We start from the raw sequence: 15,138 nt of genomic DNA on the forward strand, positions 1-15,138 counted from the left end.
GAACGTTTAGGCTAAGAGGATGGAACTTTAAAGAAAATGGTTTATTATTATTCAGCTATTTGATTATTTGACGAATAATCAAATAGCTGAATATAATATAAATCAAATAGCTGAATATAATATAAACTAATATACAATGACCTTTTTTCTTTTTCTAACATATAATGGAATATATCCATGAATATATTGGATGCTTATAATTAATATACTTGATCTGATGGATTAAATTAAAAATTGTTAAGTATATATTGGTATTTTTAGGTGGAAAGAATTACAATCAGCAATGGATGAAATGATTTGATTTTTGGAAATTTTGGAGTTTGATTAATAGTTGATAATGAGAATTAATATTGACATTGATATTGATTAATTTTAAGAATTAAACTTAACATAAGTATTTAAAAGTAATTAATTATATAATGAAGCAATACCTTTTGGAAAATATAATTATATTATAGATTGGTATAAGTTGGATTTATGGAAATAAATTTAAAATAGATTTAAAATAACATATTGGTAATATTAGAAGGGAAGATGCAGTATAATGAATAATCAATGAAAGATGGTTGATTGCTATTTGATTATTTGATTATTATCTAATTAATTTTTTTCCTAACATATAATAGATTACATCTATGAATATATTGGATGGTTATTATTAATATTCTTGATTTGATGGGTTAAATTAAACATTAAATACATATTGGTATTTTGAGAGGGAAAGAATCACAATTAGTAATGGATGAAATGACTTAATCTTGAGAAATTTGGTATTTTGAATGACTAATAGTTGATGATGAGAATTAATATTGATATTGATTAATTTCATTTAAGAATTAAATTTAACATACGTATTTAAAAGTAATTAATTATATAATGAAACAATAATTTGTGGAAAATATAATTATACTATAGATTGATATACAGTATCTGAAGATTAGAGAGGAAGATACAATATAATGTGTTTAAGATTTAAAATTGGAAAGATATTGGCTTTCTCCTGTACTGTAAAAGATATATAAGATATAAAATATTTAATATGAATTGACATTTCTTTTGTAAAAATAAGTGATTGTGGAATTTTTAGGGGCATTTAGTTATGAGAAAACGGGCTTAGAAAAATTAAGAAGAGGTAAGGCATTAAGGAAATGAATGAAGCACAATGGCTTTTATTAGCTGAGTAAGAGAGAATAATTAGCAGAGGAAGTAAATAATAGCATTAAAAATTAATTGGAGAATGAAACAATATGGGTAAACCGAGTGACAAAATTAGACAAAGGAGGCAACATGAGATTAATGACATATACCTAGAGTAATAGATATGAAATTAAGTAGTATTAATGATATTTAGTAGATGATATGTTTACTAAGTTGTATTGACCTATATGATGTATGTTTTTAAAGTGGGAAGAAAAATAATAATAATAAATCTTTGTAATTAATACTATCTACTTAGGGAAGGATTTAGAGAGTGTAAGAGAAAGTAGGAAAGAAGGAAAAAAAGAAGAGAGAGTAGAAGGGGAGCTAGAGAAGGAGGAAAGAAGAGTGGAGGAAGGAGAATTAGAAAAGGAAGAAGGAAGAAGGAGGAGGAGATGGTAGTAGAAAAGGGTATAAGAAAGTAGGTACTAGATTTGGAGTAGCCACCTGAGATAGAAAGAAGGGAGTGGAGAGAGAGAAGATTGAGATGGATTGAATAATAAAATTAAAATTGGAATGTAACTTAGGTTATTGTACTATTGTTTTTAAGCGATGTTATACGTATATTGATTTTTATTGAAGATATATGTGATGTATCTTATCTATGTTTTTGTTGTGGAGGAAAAAAATTAAAAACTTTTACTGGAAAGGCAGACTGGTAGCACTTGTTTTTCTGCAGTTCTATCTGTTGAAGTCTGTGTCTGTCTTGTTTGGTTGCAATGCCAAACCACACAATTAAGGAGATGCAAATGACAGATCAAATAATTCCTTTAGAGAACTGTATCAGCAGCTCTTTGGGCAGTCTGGATTTTCTGAGTTGGCTCAAGAACATATTTTGTTGTGCTTTTTGATATCTATTTTAAGTGTTGAGATATTATAGAAACTAGAAACTTGAAGGTATCTACTGTTGATACTATGTTACCTAGTATTGTAAGAGGTAGTAAATTAGGAGGGCTTCTCCTAAAATCTACTGTCATTTCTACAGTTTTGAATGTGTTCAGTTCAAGATTGTTCCAACTGCACCACAATCTTTCTTGTTTAAAATGTTACTATCCAGTTTTCCTGCTTTTATTATAGTGTGTACTCTTTAACTAATTGTATAGTTTGAGGACATGTCAAATAATATGGGTGCTGGTGGGTTGAGAGATAGGAGGCAAATGACAACATGCCCATGATATCAAAAAAGAAAAGCTGCCATTGATATTGTTCTCATCACAGTTGTTATGGGCATTGCTGAGGGATGGATGGATGAAATTAATGAAATTATTAAAATGGAAAACAATGAATTGCACTGAATATGAATTATTATAAATGTTAGAGAAAACAACTGTGCAGTTCCCCATTTTTATTTGTGCAGTTCTAGAATCTGTCCATAGCTTAAAAAAGAAAGGAAAGGGTTAAGATGGCCAACTTCAACTTTGGAGATGCTCTTATGTGAAGAGTGAAGACCACAACTAATTCCATGTACTTAAACCTTATGAAAAAGGAGAAGAGGAAATCTATTCATGGTTCCATACAAGACAAAGTACTGGCTTATGGAAGGAAAGCTCTTCAGATAGCTCTTCAGCATTCACTGGGATCTTGTGTCAGTGAATACAAGCCCTGGGCCAGGAAGCTAGTGGAACTCCTTGTTTGGGGGGTTATAGATGCCGAGTTTTAATTTAGGCTGATATTTATATGAGTGTTTTAAACTTACATTTGCCCCTCTAAATTTTGTGTCAAATGGACCATGCAAGTAAATAAACAAAATAAAGGTGCAAAGCATAAGAATGTGCCACCACTTTCTCTCTTTCATAGGAAGAATATTACAAAAATTATGTTTAATTCTAAGAGTTTTTCAATGTATTAAGATTTAAAGTATTTTTGCATTCAGTTCCATATGATCTTAAAGGGGGGCTTCAACAACATTAAACTTTTGTTTCTCATCATTAAAAAGCAAAAAGATTTTAGGACCAATGAGTGACAATAGGTCTATGTTGGAATATAATATAAAATTGGAATCAGTTAACCAGTCCTTGCTTTGTTATAAATCAAATGGAACTTAGAAAAATATAATTATCTTTTTCCTAGATTATTAATTGACTGTAAAACTATGATAATACTTCATTTTTACTTTGTTTTGATCTATTCTATCCTGCTTCCTTTTAGGAGCTCAGGGCATCATGCCTAGCACTTCCTTTGCAAGTTACAGGTGAAACTCAAAAAATTAGAATATTGTGCAAACATTCATTTATTTCAGTAATGCAACCTAAAAGGTGAAACGTAATATATGAGAGGCAAGGCAAGATAGCTCAAGCCATGATTTGTCATAAATGTGATGATTATGGGGTATAGCTTATGAAAACCCCAAATCCACATCTCAGAAAATTAGAATATTACATGCGATGAATAAAACAAGTACATAGAACAATGTCGGACCTTTGAAAAGTATAAGCATGCATATGTACACATGGTTTGGTTTGGGCCTTGGTTTCCACAGTCTGTGTTGATTTGGGGAACCATGTCATCTGCTGGTGTTGGTCCACTGTGCTTCATTAAGTTCAGGGTCAATGCAGCCATCTCCAAAGAGATTTTGGAGCACTCCCTGCTTCCATCTGCATACAAGGGGGATGGCATCTTAAATTTTCTAATAGGACTTGGCACCTGCCCACACTGTCAAAAGCACCAAAACCTGCTTCAGTGACCATGGGATTACTGTCCTTGATTGGCCAGCAAATTTGCCTAACCTGAACCCCATAGAGAATCTATGAGGCACTGCCAAGAGAAAGATTATTATTATTTATTTATTTATTATTATTATTATTATTATTATTATTTATTGGATTTGTATGCCGCCCCCTCCGCAGACTTGGGGTGGCTAACAACAATGATAAAAAACAACATGTAACAATCCAATGTAATAAAACAACTAAAAACCCTTATTATAAAAACTAAACATCCACACAAACATACCATACATAACTTGTAATGGCCTAGGGGAAGAAATATCCTAACTCCCCCATGCCTGGCGACAAAGGTGGGTTTTGGGTAATTTGCGAAAGACAAGGAGGGTGGGGGCCGTTCTAATCTCTGGGGGGGGGAGTTGATTCCAGAGGGCCAGGGCCGCCACAGAGAAGGCTCTTCCCCTGGGGCCCGCCAAACGACATTGTTTGGTCGATGGGACCCGGAGAAGATGAAAGATATGAGACCGAACAATGCAGAAGAGCTGAAGACTGCTATTGAAGCATGTCTGGATATATATATATGTAGAGAAATACAGGAGGACTAGATAAAATACCAGAATATATTGTGGCAAATTTAAATGAACCAGATAAATGATGAAGACACATTAGTATTAAATGGTAGTTTACTCTTCAGTGAAATATATCTTCAGTCTTCTATATACAGGAACTTTATATCAGCTATATTCAGCTTACTTACAAGTAGATATTCAACCAATCCAGGTTACAAGTAGATACAAAATCAATCCAGGTTTCGTCGTATCACTATCTCAGTTCTACTCAATATCTTCTTTTTTTGGGGGGGGGGGGGGTGTCTTATAAAATTTTTATTTTTTCCACCATAAAATAAAACAATACATAGTTATAAACACAACAACAATGCTTAAAATCAATCATATATAAACTTTTCTTTTTCTATTACTCACTCAATGGAGGCTCTTATCTATTGAGTTCTACTCAATATCTAACTCATGCTCAAACTGCTCCAGCCAGCAGTTTGAGCATGAGTTATGACCACCAACGACCACAAGGGAATGGTGAAGTTGATCTGCATTTTATAATGCCCTGGCCCAATCAGGTTGCAAATCACACCCAATGATTCAGCATTAGCATGCTTACATTCTACCTTTTACCTTATATGGTAATACATACTACTTTTCATCTTATATGGTACTACAATGAAATATCACGCAATATTGCTAAACCTGACAAAGCATCCTGGTCTGCCATGTAACACTTCAGCAGTGCCACAGGGACAGGTGATAGCGTCCATGCCACTCCGCATTGAAACAGTAATTGCAGCAAAAGAGACTCAAACCAGGTATTGCATGCTTATACCTCTCCGAGGTCTGATAATATCCTATGTACAATCCTTGTTTTATTGATCACATATAATATTCAAATTTTCTGAGATAGTGGATTTGTGGTTTTCATGAGCTGTACTCCATAATCCTCACAATTATGACAAATCACGGCTTGAACTATTTTGCCTTGCATGTTTTGAGTATCTCTCATATATTAATATTCAACTTTTAAGGTGCATTACTGAAATAAATGAACATTTAGAATAGAATAGAATAGAATTTTTATTGGCCAAGTGTGATTGGACACACAAGGAATTTGTCTTGGTGCATATGCTCTCAGCGTACATAAAATAAAATATACATTTGTCAAGAATCATGTAGTACAACACTTAATGATTGTCAAAGGGGTCAAATAAGCAATGAAGAAGCAATATTAATAAAAATCTTAGGATATAAGCAACAAGTTACAGTCATACAGTCAACATGGGAGGAAATGGGTGATAGGAATGATGAGAAAAACTACTAGAATAGAAGTGCAGATTTAGTAGAAAGTCTGACAGTGTTGAGGAAATTATTTGTTTAGTAGAGTGATGGCGTTCAGAAAAAAACTGTTCTTGTGTCTAGTTGTCTTGGTGTGCAGTGCTCTGTAGCGACGTTTTGAGGGTAGGAGTTGAAACAATTTGTGTCCAGGATGTGAGGGGTCAGTAAATATTTTCCCCGCCCTCTTTTTGACTCGTGCAGTATACAGGTCCTCAATGGAAGGCAGGTTGGCAGCAATTGTTTTTTCTGCAGTTCTGATTATCCTCTGAAGTCTGTGTCGGTTTTGTTGGGTTGCAGCACCAAACCAGACAGTTATAGAGGTGCAGATGACCGACTCAATGATTCCTCTGTAGAACTGTATCAGCAGCTTCTTGGGCAGTTTGAGCTTCCTGAGCTGGCGCAGAAAGAACATTCTTTGTTGTGCTTTTTTGATGATGTTTTTGATGTTAGGTGACCATTTTAGGTCTTGAGATATTTGCACAATATTCTAATTTTTCAAGTTCTGCCTCTATTCATGACCATGTTATAAGATGGGTCAGGCAGAGACAGTGGTTCACTCCAATCCATTCAGTGCACTTTCATGGCTGAGGACAGACTTGACTCTAGATTTACCCCAGTCTTAAGCATCTTCATCGTGAAACAGAATCATTCAGATAAATGTTGTCAATGGTTAACTTTAATTTAGCAAATTAATTTTTAAAAACAAAGCAATTGCAGAAATTCAATTTGAACTAGCATTTTGAAAAAATAGTCTTGAGACAAGTTAGGACTTATATACTAGTTGACATGCTAAGGGGAAGCCAGAGAATTAATTTGATGAATTTAAAAATGCCTTTAGTTATCCATTTATTTTATTAATTTATTAATTGGACTTATATGCCTCCCTTCTCCAAAGACCCATGGTAGCTCACAACATATAAAAAATACAAAACAATTCAAAAGCTCAATTTTAAAATGGTCTAACAACCCCAAGTTAAAAACCATGCAACCACATTCATACACACCACAGTCATACTGACAGCCAAAGCAAGATATTAAAGTCAACGGCCCCAGGCCTGCCAGTATAGGTGAGTTTTAAAGCCTTCCGCAAGGCCAGGGGAATGGGGAGAGTGCGAATCTCCGGGGAGGTTGGTTCCAGAGTGTCAGAGCTGCCACAGAGAAGGCTCTTCCCCTAGGTCCTGCCAAATGGCATTGCTTGGCTGACGGGATCTGGAGAAGGCCAACTCTGGGTTCCAACCGGTCCCTGGGATACATGAGGCTGGAGACAGTCCCATAAGTAACCTGGTCCTAAGCCATGTTTACTTATTATCCATCTCATTTCTGCTTCTGTAATGGTCTTTATGATGATATAAAAAGAAAGATATGTAATAAGGAAGAATATGTATAAAGATATAAGAAAAGCAGAATATGTGATGCTATAACTCACTATTATCACTCTGTTAAACCATTAGGGTCTTAGATGGCTGCAAGGTGAGGCTTTCAAATCCTGACAGAGAACAAGAAATATGACACTGTTATGACACTGTTAGAATGGCTATTAACAACATGCCAGATGGAATTTTGTCCTGTCTTCTCACTTATGAGATGCTACTCCTATGTTCTAGGAACGTGATTTAGATATCAAGCAACTACTCTTTAAAATACTTGTAAAATTAGTCATTCTATTATTATTATTATAAACATTTTGCATTTACTTTGACAGTAAATAATGTTCTCATATAAATATAAGAACAGTGGTTTTTTTAAAAAAATACTATCTTTACTGCATATTTGCAAGGCGTTATAAGGTTTTCAATATTGTTTGTATCACTTAGAAATGCCAAAATAAGAACAACAGAACTGTTGACCAATTAATTTAGGTTTATTTATACCTTCTTTAAAATAATTGTGTTGATAATTTTAGAAGTTGGGCTGTATTCTGAGTCTAAGTATACATTCTGATTAGTGGACTACAAATATAGCTTTTATTATAAAAAAAAAAGTAATAAGAAAGGCATAATATACTTCCCCTTGATATTTTGTACTTAGAGAGAAAAGTATAAATAGTTCTATTTTAATTAAGAATTTGTGGGGTGCTTGATGCTCTCTGAACTTGGCTGTTTTCTTGTAAATGTTTCATTACCAAACTGGGTAATATATCAGTGCTAGAAGGTAATAGGCGGCATGCTCTCAGTTTACATACTTGTGACTGCCCTTTCAGTGCTGGTGGGAGAATTATTGGTGGTTCCTTTGATTAGACTGCTGTTTACTGTTAGCTTGCTTCCTTGATTGGGGTATTGGGATAAACAGCTCCTCGTCAGCAAACAATACCCAGATAAGCAGAGTTTAATACCAAAATTAATACTAGAGTAATGATCAAGGTGTAAACAATACTCCAATCAAAAAATTACCAATAAAGAATGTGAACAACAGCAGAGGAACTGATTAATCCTTTTCTCTTACTTTTGTTTGTTTGCTTACTTTTTCTTCATAAGCAGAAAACAAATTGGAAAAGATTTGATAAAGAAACATACAGTGTGGAAAAAAAAGAATAGCACATTTTTGTTTCTTTCCTTTTGACTACAGTATTCCACTTAAAAAATCCACTTCCCAGTTTCCAATTAATTCCTAATTTCTCCCTAATTTGATTTGATTTGATTATACATACACACAAATACTTATGTACACACACACAAACACACACAACACTCTGCTGTGTTCAATGATCCATTGTGGTATGTACAATATAGATAAATAAATAATGATTCATCTTCACAGTGAACACTGCAATAAACATTAATAGCAACCTGCACATTGCAAAGCCCGCAGAGAATATGGAGTCAATAGTATGCTCTGAAATTGCCTCTTTTTGCATCCTAGTTCTTTCCACATCTACAGTGATACCTTGTCTTACAAACTTAATTGGTTCCAGGACGAGGTTCTTAAGGTGAAACGTTTGTAAGACGAAACAATGTTTCCCATAGGAATCAATGGAAAAGCAATTAATGCATGCAAGCCCAAAATTCATCCCTTTTGCCAGCCGAATCGCCCGTTTTTGTGCTGCTGGGATTTCCCTGAGGCGCCCCTCCATGGGAAACCCCACCTCCGGACTTCTGTGTTTTTGCGATGCTGCAGGGGAATCCCAGCATGCAAAAACGAGCGCTTCACTGGCAACGGAAATCCGGTGGTGGGGTTTCCCAGAGAAGGGAGCATCAGTGAAATCGCAGCATCACAAAAACACTGAAGTCCTCGAAACCCCACCTCCGGACCTCTATGTTTTTGCGATGCTGTGATTTAACTGAGGCTCCCCTCGCTGGGAAACCACACCACCGGACTTCTGTTGCCAGCGAAGCGCCCATTATTGCGCTGCTGGGATTCCCCTGCAGCATCACAAAAACACGGAAGTCTGGAGGTGGGGTTTCCCAAGGAGGGGAGCCTCAGGGGAATCACAGCAGCGCAAAAACGGGTGCTTCGCTGGCAACGGAAGTCCAGAGGCAGAGCATCCCAGCGGCGGTGGTAGGTTTGTAAGATGAAAAGAATTTGTAAGAAGAGGCAAAAAAATCTTAAACCCCAGGTTTGTATCTCGAAAAGTTTGTATGACGAGGCGTTTGTAAGATGAGGTATCACTGTATTAGTCTATAGTTGAACTAATCTCCAAATAGTGTAATGTCAAAGAATGGCAGGAGTGGTAGTGATTGGAGAACATCGGATTGGAGAATACTGCATGGTTACCTTATTTGTTAAAATGTAAAACATGGGCCACCAAAAGTTTCTAATAACTCTCAACATTTGCTAGGTAGATTTCATGGAAGCTGAAATTCAATGTATGAAAAATACATGTACAACCTTGACAGAGTTTGATGATTCTCCCACTGAAATGGGCCATTTGTTCTATATTGTTCACCTTGATTCAATAAAAGGAGAGTTACTCAGAAGGGATCCCAATGTGGTGTTTTCTGTTTTCTCCTTTGGTTTTGCTATAGCAGTGATAATCCTGTTACGAGAGGGAGAGGGAGGGAGGGAGGGGGAGGGGGAGAGAGAGAGAGAGATGTTGTCTGCTTTGTTAAGCCCATCAAACTAGCCTAGGAATTTGAGAAATTCTTTACTTGTTTAATTTGCATTGTGTTGCATCTAGGTTTACTAGTGCTTAAAATTAATATCACTGAAATTGTACAGTTTTAGTTAATATAATTAAGTCCCTGACTGAAGCTCCATGGATTTCATAGATTTATTCTTAGTATATCACCAAAACTTTGTGGGGGTTTTTGTAATTCCGAATAATATGAGTGTATGTGTCTAAAATAAATTCTGGATGGATTGAATTCCATTAATATTCTTTAATTTAATACTCTTTAAATATAATTAGCTCTAACTAAACTTCAAATAGAAGTGAATATACAGTGTGTAGCTCAGAACTGAATTTTAGAGTCCTTAGTGTTCTGTGAGCTTGGCTGTTTGCACACAGACATTTTATTAACCAACTAAGTCACATAAGTGCAAGTGAGTGTCTGGTTTTAAGTGTGTGGAGGTTGTTCCTCGATTAAGGAATTTTGTTTTTTGCTTGATTATTTGCCTGTGTTAATCCCTGCTCATCTGGGTTTAAGGTTGCTGGAGAGGGATTGTTCTGGTCTTTTTGTTTCCTTCTTGGCTTCTTTTATTGTCTCTTTTTAATGCAAATATGGTTTATCTCTAACATTCCCTACTATTTTTACATTTGTTTTGGTCTTCTAACCTGGAAGTGGGGGGGTGTACAATGGTTCAATTGTTAAAAGTACTGAGTTTATCAGCTGGAAAGCTGACAGCCCAGATTTGAGTCTCAAGCACTACATGACAGGGTGAGCTACCATTGCTTGCTCAAGCTCCTGCAAACCTAACAGTTTGAAAGCATGAAGATGCAAGTAGATTAATAAGCACCATTTCAATGGGAATGTAACAGCATTCCATGCACTTCAGCATAGAGTCATGCAACTCAGTCTGTATAGTCTGGAGGACAGAAGGGAATGGGGGGACATGATTGAAACATTTAAATATGTTAAAGGGTTAAATAAAGTTCAGGAGGGAAGTGTTTTCAATAGGAAAGTGAACACAAGAACAAGAGGGCACAATCTGAGGTTAATTGGGTGAAAGATCAGAAGCAATGTGAGAAAATATTATTTTACTGAAAGAGTAGTAGATGCTCGGAACAGTAACTGAATTTAAACATGCCTGGGATAAACATATATCCATCCTAAGATAAAATACAGGAAATAGTATAAGGGCAGACTAGATGGACCATGAGGTCTTTTTCTGCCGTCAATCTTCTATGTTTCTATGAACATGGAAGTGTCTTCAGACAATACCAGCTCCCTTGGTTAAGAGATGGAGATCAGAACCGCCCCCATGAGTTAGACATGATTGGACAGGGCAAACCTTTACTGTTCTTTAGAAGATGCTAGCAATTTCCCTATAGAAATTGTAATTGAATCTGTCCAGGTATTGGAAAATTAAGGAGTTTTCATTATCCAAACTGTCAAGCATGTAAACAGGGGACAAATTGCATACTCACAGTGATGATATTCAATAGCATCTAGACTTATATACTGCTTTACAATGCTTTACAGTCCTCTCTAAGCAGGTTACAGCATCAGCACATTGCCCCCAACAATCAGGGTCCTCATTTTACCAACCTCAGAAGGATGGAAAACTGAGTCAACTTTGGTGGTGAAATTTGAACTGGCAAATGATACTTAGTTGGGTAATGTAATGTCTGCAGGCAAACAATTAAGCTTAGAAAGCATCAAATACCCCATACATTTAATTAAGGATTTGCCAGTAGGTATTACTGTCTCTGGCATAGTATATGAACCATAAAGAAAAGGTCACCCCTCCCCACAGCCTTCTGTATCTGTTTAAAGTAAAACATTTTTACATATTATGAATATTTATGCTGTGTTTTTTAATCTAGTTTGTTGCAGTGCTAGAAGGTGTGCTCTCTAAATTATCAAGGTATGATGAAGGCACTTTCTTCTCATCAATACTTTCATTCACTGTGAGTACAACAACTATTGAATAACATTTGAAAAATCCATTATGAGCCAATGATACCAAGTGATGTTTGTTTTCTACTTTTATATTTTCTAAAGGTAAAAGCAGCTGCAAAATATGTTGATGTTCCTGTAAGTATCTTTGTCTTAAATATAAATGCAATAAATTAATTGCTTTCTACTCTGTACTTTTTCATGCATTATCATTGCACTTTCTTTTAAAGGTTGATTATAGTTACACACCATGTACTTAAGCAGATCATTCTTGCCCCTAGGGAGCATTTTATTTCCCATAAGCTACTACAAAGTCTCAAAGCAAAGCTTTGAAAGATTACGCTCAGTGTACTTTTTCAGTTGTGCTGGAGTGAGGATTGTAACCTAGAAACTGTGTCATGGGGGAAATTTTGTCATTTGGGTGTAATTGTTCCTGGGTTTAGCTCATTAGAATTTTCATGAAAGTGAACAGTTTAAAATTATATTCTATGTCCATGAATATCTGTACATATCACTTATAATTTCAGATATACCTGTTGCATTAAATGAGTAGGGAAAGTTCTCCAGGTGCTGAGCTCATATTTTTCAAGCATTAAAAATACTAAGATGTAAATATCCTGTTCTGAACAGATATTTATTTTCAATTTGTAATCATACTCATTTTTTAATGTTGTATCTTACAATATCAGGCATAAACTATGAATGACACAGTATAAAAAGAGTTTGAAGAATGTTTTTCCTGAATTTACCTAACCTTTCCCCTTCCCTAAACCTGTTTTGGATAATTCTAGGACTTACTGTTATTAAACGTAGTGTTGTGTACCCAAATACATAAATTAGAATGGCTTCAAATTAGGAAAATGCCATTTTTATATTTTAAAACATATTCATAACATTTTAAATAGTAAAGCTTTTCTTTTCTACTACCTCTAGAGTGAACTATTATTTGCAAACCTGTGTTTCTTGTTTCTGATCCAGCTTTTCTTTTTCTATTCTATTTTATTTAAAGTTGCAATTCATTGTCTCAAAGTTCTGGGTACATTAGATATTATGAGATGCCACTAGGAAAACTTGTTTTATCAATGATGCTGTACTATTTTTTTCAAACCAAAGTATTGAAACCCCATGTTCAAGCATGCAGATCAATCTATTGTTTCTAAAATTGTTTTTTTAAATTGTGTTGGCCTCATTGTTATTTTGAGACAGTACAATCTATCCCTCTGGAATATCAAACTCTATGGATCATCGCACTGGCTATGTCTTCAAATGGGTCCAATAAATGTGGAATATAATCTCAGGCTGAAATCAAAGGTCAGAGTAGTTCCAGGATCAAAGGAGGAAGTGATTGACAAACAGCAGATAGAAATCAAGCTTTAGGTTTCCATTGAAAGTAAGGACAGTTCAAAAAAGTTACCTATTTTTGGAGTATAAGATGCACCTTTTTCTCTCTTAAAAGAGGGTGAAAATCTGGATGCATCTTATACAGCAAATATAGCCCACCCAGCTTTTTGGAAGGCTGAAACAGTCTTTCAAATGGAGCTTTGCAAAGCTGAAAAAGCAGCCTCTCAAACAGAGCTTTGCAAGGTTGAAAACAACCCCTCAAATGGAGCTTTGCGAGGCTAATATACATGTTCCAACCTGTTAGCTAAGGATGCTAGCCAGATGGAGGTTGGTAGGCAGAATTTTTTTTCTTATTTTCCTCTCCGAAATCGAAGGTGCGTCTTATACTCTGGTGCATCTTATAGTCTGAAAAATATGGTATATGTTGTTCATTGCATTTGTCTTTTTTGGTTGCCGGGTCCACCAGTTTTATCTCTTTATTCAACTGTTCTATATTGCATAATGTGAGAAGAGGTTTCAGTTTTCCATCACCTTATTGCAAAGCCTGGTAAAAATTGGGGCTGGGAGGAAATTACCTCCATGCCTAAGGGTGATTAGAATCTACATCTCCTCATTCATTGTCCAACACCATAAACACTACACAAACATTTACTTTCTGAAAGCAGCTACATCAAGTGGGATGGAGTGAAGCAGAGACTAAGATCTAAGTGAATTTTCAAGAAAAACAAAACAGGAACATTTCACCTGGAAATTGGGGGAAATTGCTTGGAGGTCTTCTTTGCTAAAGGTTGCTGCACTATGATCTGCACTGGTGTTTATGTAGCAAGTTCTTAACTGTGTCTCTTGGTCTTAGCTTGAAACTATAACCATTTACATTGCACTGCCCAGCTATGATATAATTGTTAACCCACAGTTAGGAATAGCAATTATTCCCAGTGCTTCAGAATTTCGGGGGCACGCTATTCCACTGCTTATGGTTTAGAAAAGGGCAGTCCTTAAGTATCACTTGTATCAAATTCTCCTTTGCTGGGGATTGGGAAATTAAAAGCAGCAAATAATGGTTACATGAGGAAAGAAGAAAAAATATTCTGTGCAAAATATATTGCAGAGAAATACAGCAATGAATTAAACAGAGAGAGAATTTGAAGAAACTTGCATATATAGTACTTCACAATTCAAATCAGATTAAGGGATACTTGGTGCTCCCTGAACTTGGCTATTTTCTTGCAGATGTTTCATTACCAAAATTAGGTAACATTATCAGTGCTAGTAAGGAATGGGATTTGCTCTCAATTTATATTCTAGTGCAGCGGTCACCAACTGCACTAGAATATAAGTCTTCGGAGAGGGGTGGCATGTAGTGATGGGTGAACTGAACCCGCATAATTCGGGTCTGTACCGAATTTTGCAGTGTTCGGCATGCCAAACACGAACACGAATTTTTTTCAAACTTCAGGCAAAGTTCGGGGTCGTGTTCAGAGTTCGGAGCTTTGATGTCACCGGCAGGTTGCTAAGGACGCCAAGGTGATCACTTCCTGGATTCCATGGAATCCAGGAAGTTATCACCTTGGCGTTCCTAGCAACCTGCCGGTGACGTCAAAGCTCCGCCCCCAGAATCTCTTTGTGGGAGGGATTTCCTAGCTCCTTCAAAGGGAGGTCTTCACATAAAAATAAACATTGTTATTTTTACGAAAAAGGATGCCGCAGCAGAGCTGCAAGCAAAGGGCGGTCCTTTCACATAAAAATAAACACGTTTATTTGCTTGCAGCGCCGCTGCGGTGTCCTTTTTCGTAAAAATAACAATGTTTATTTTTACGTGAAGACCTCCCTTTGAAGGAGCTGGGAAATCCCTCCCACAAAGAGATTCCAGGGACGGAGCTTTGATGTCACTGGCAGGTTGCTGAGGATGCCATATAGATGATCTGTTTCCTTTTTAAGATTTCAAGAGTGCTGCAATGTGTTTTGGGTTCATCTATATACAGTTCTCTTGTGGTTTATTACTTTGATAGTGGAACACTTGACTGGATTATTTGGAAAGAA

The 15,138-nt window shown here is 35.9% G+C and overlaps 1 protein-coding gene across 3 annotated transcripts in view; it reads left to right on the forward strand.

The window, feature by feature from the left end:
• Nucleotides 1–15,138, forward strand: part of CADPS2 (calcium dependent secretion activator 2) — a 507,583-nt gene that overhangs the window by 440,867 nt on the left and 51,578 nt on the right. For all 3 annotated transcript variants that reach the window (XM_070755440.1, XM_070755441.1, XM_070755442.1), the window contains 2 exons: nt 11,685–11,768; nt 11,863–11,895. In XM_070755440.1, the coding sequence (XP_070611541.1) occupies nt 11,685–11,768; nt 11,863–11,895 (117 nt within the window). The remainder of the gene's footprint in view (nt 1–11,684; nt 11,769–11,862; nt 11,896–15,138) is intronic.

Source organism: Erythrolamprus reginae, chromosome 6 (assembly GCF_031021105.1).
Source record: "Erythrolamprus reginae isolate rEryReg1 chromosome 6, rEryReg1.hap1, whole genome shotgun sequence".
Classification (NCBI taxonomy): Eukaryota; Metazoa; Chordata; class Lepidosauria; order Squamata; family Dipsadidae; genus Erythrolamprus; species Erythrolamprus reginae.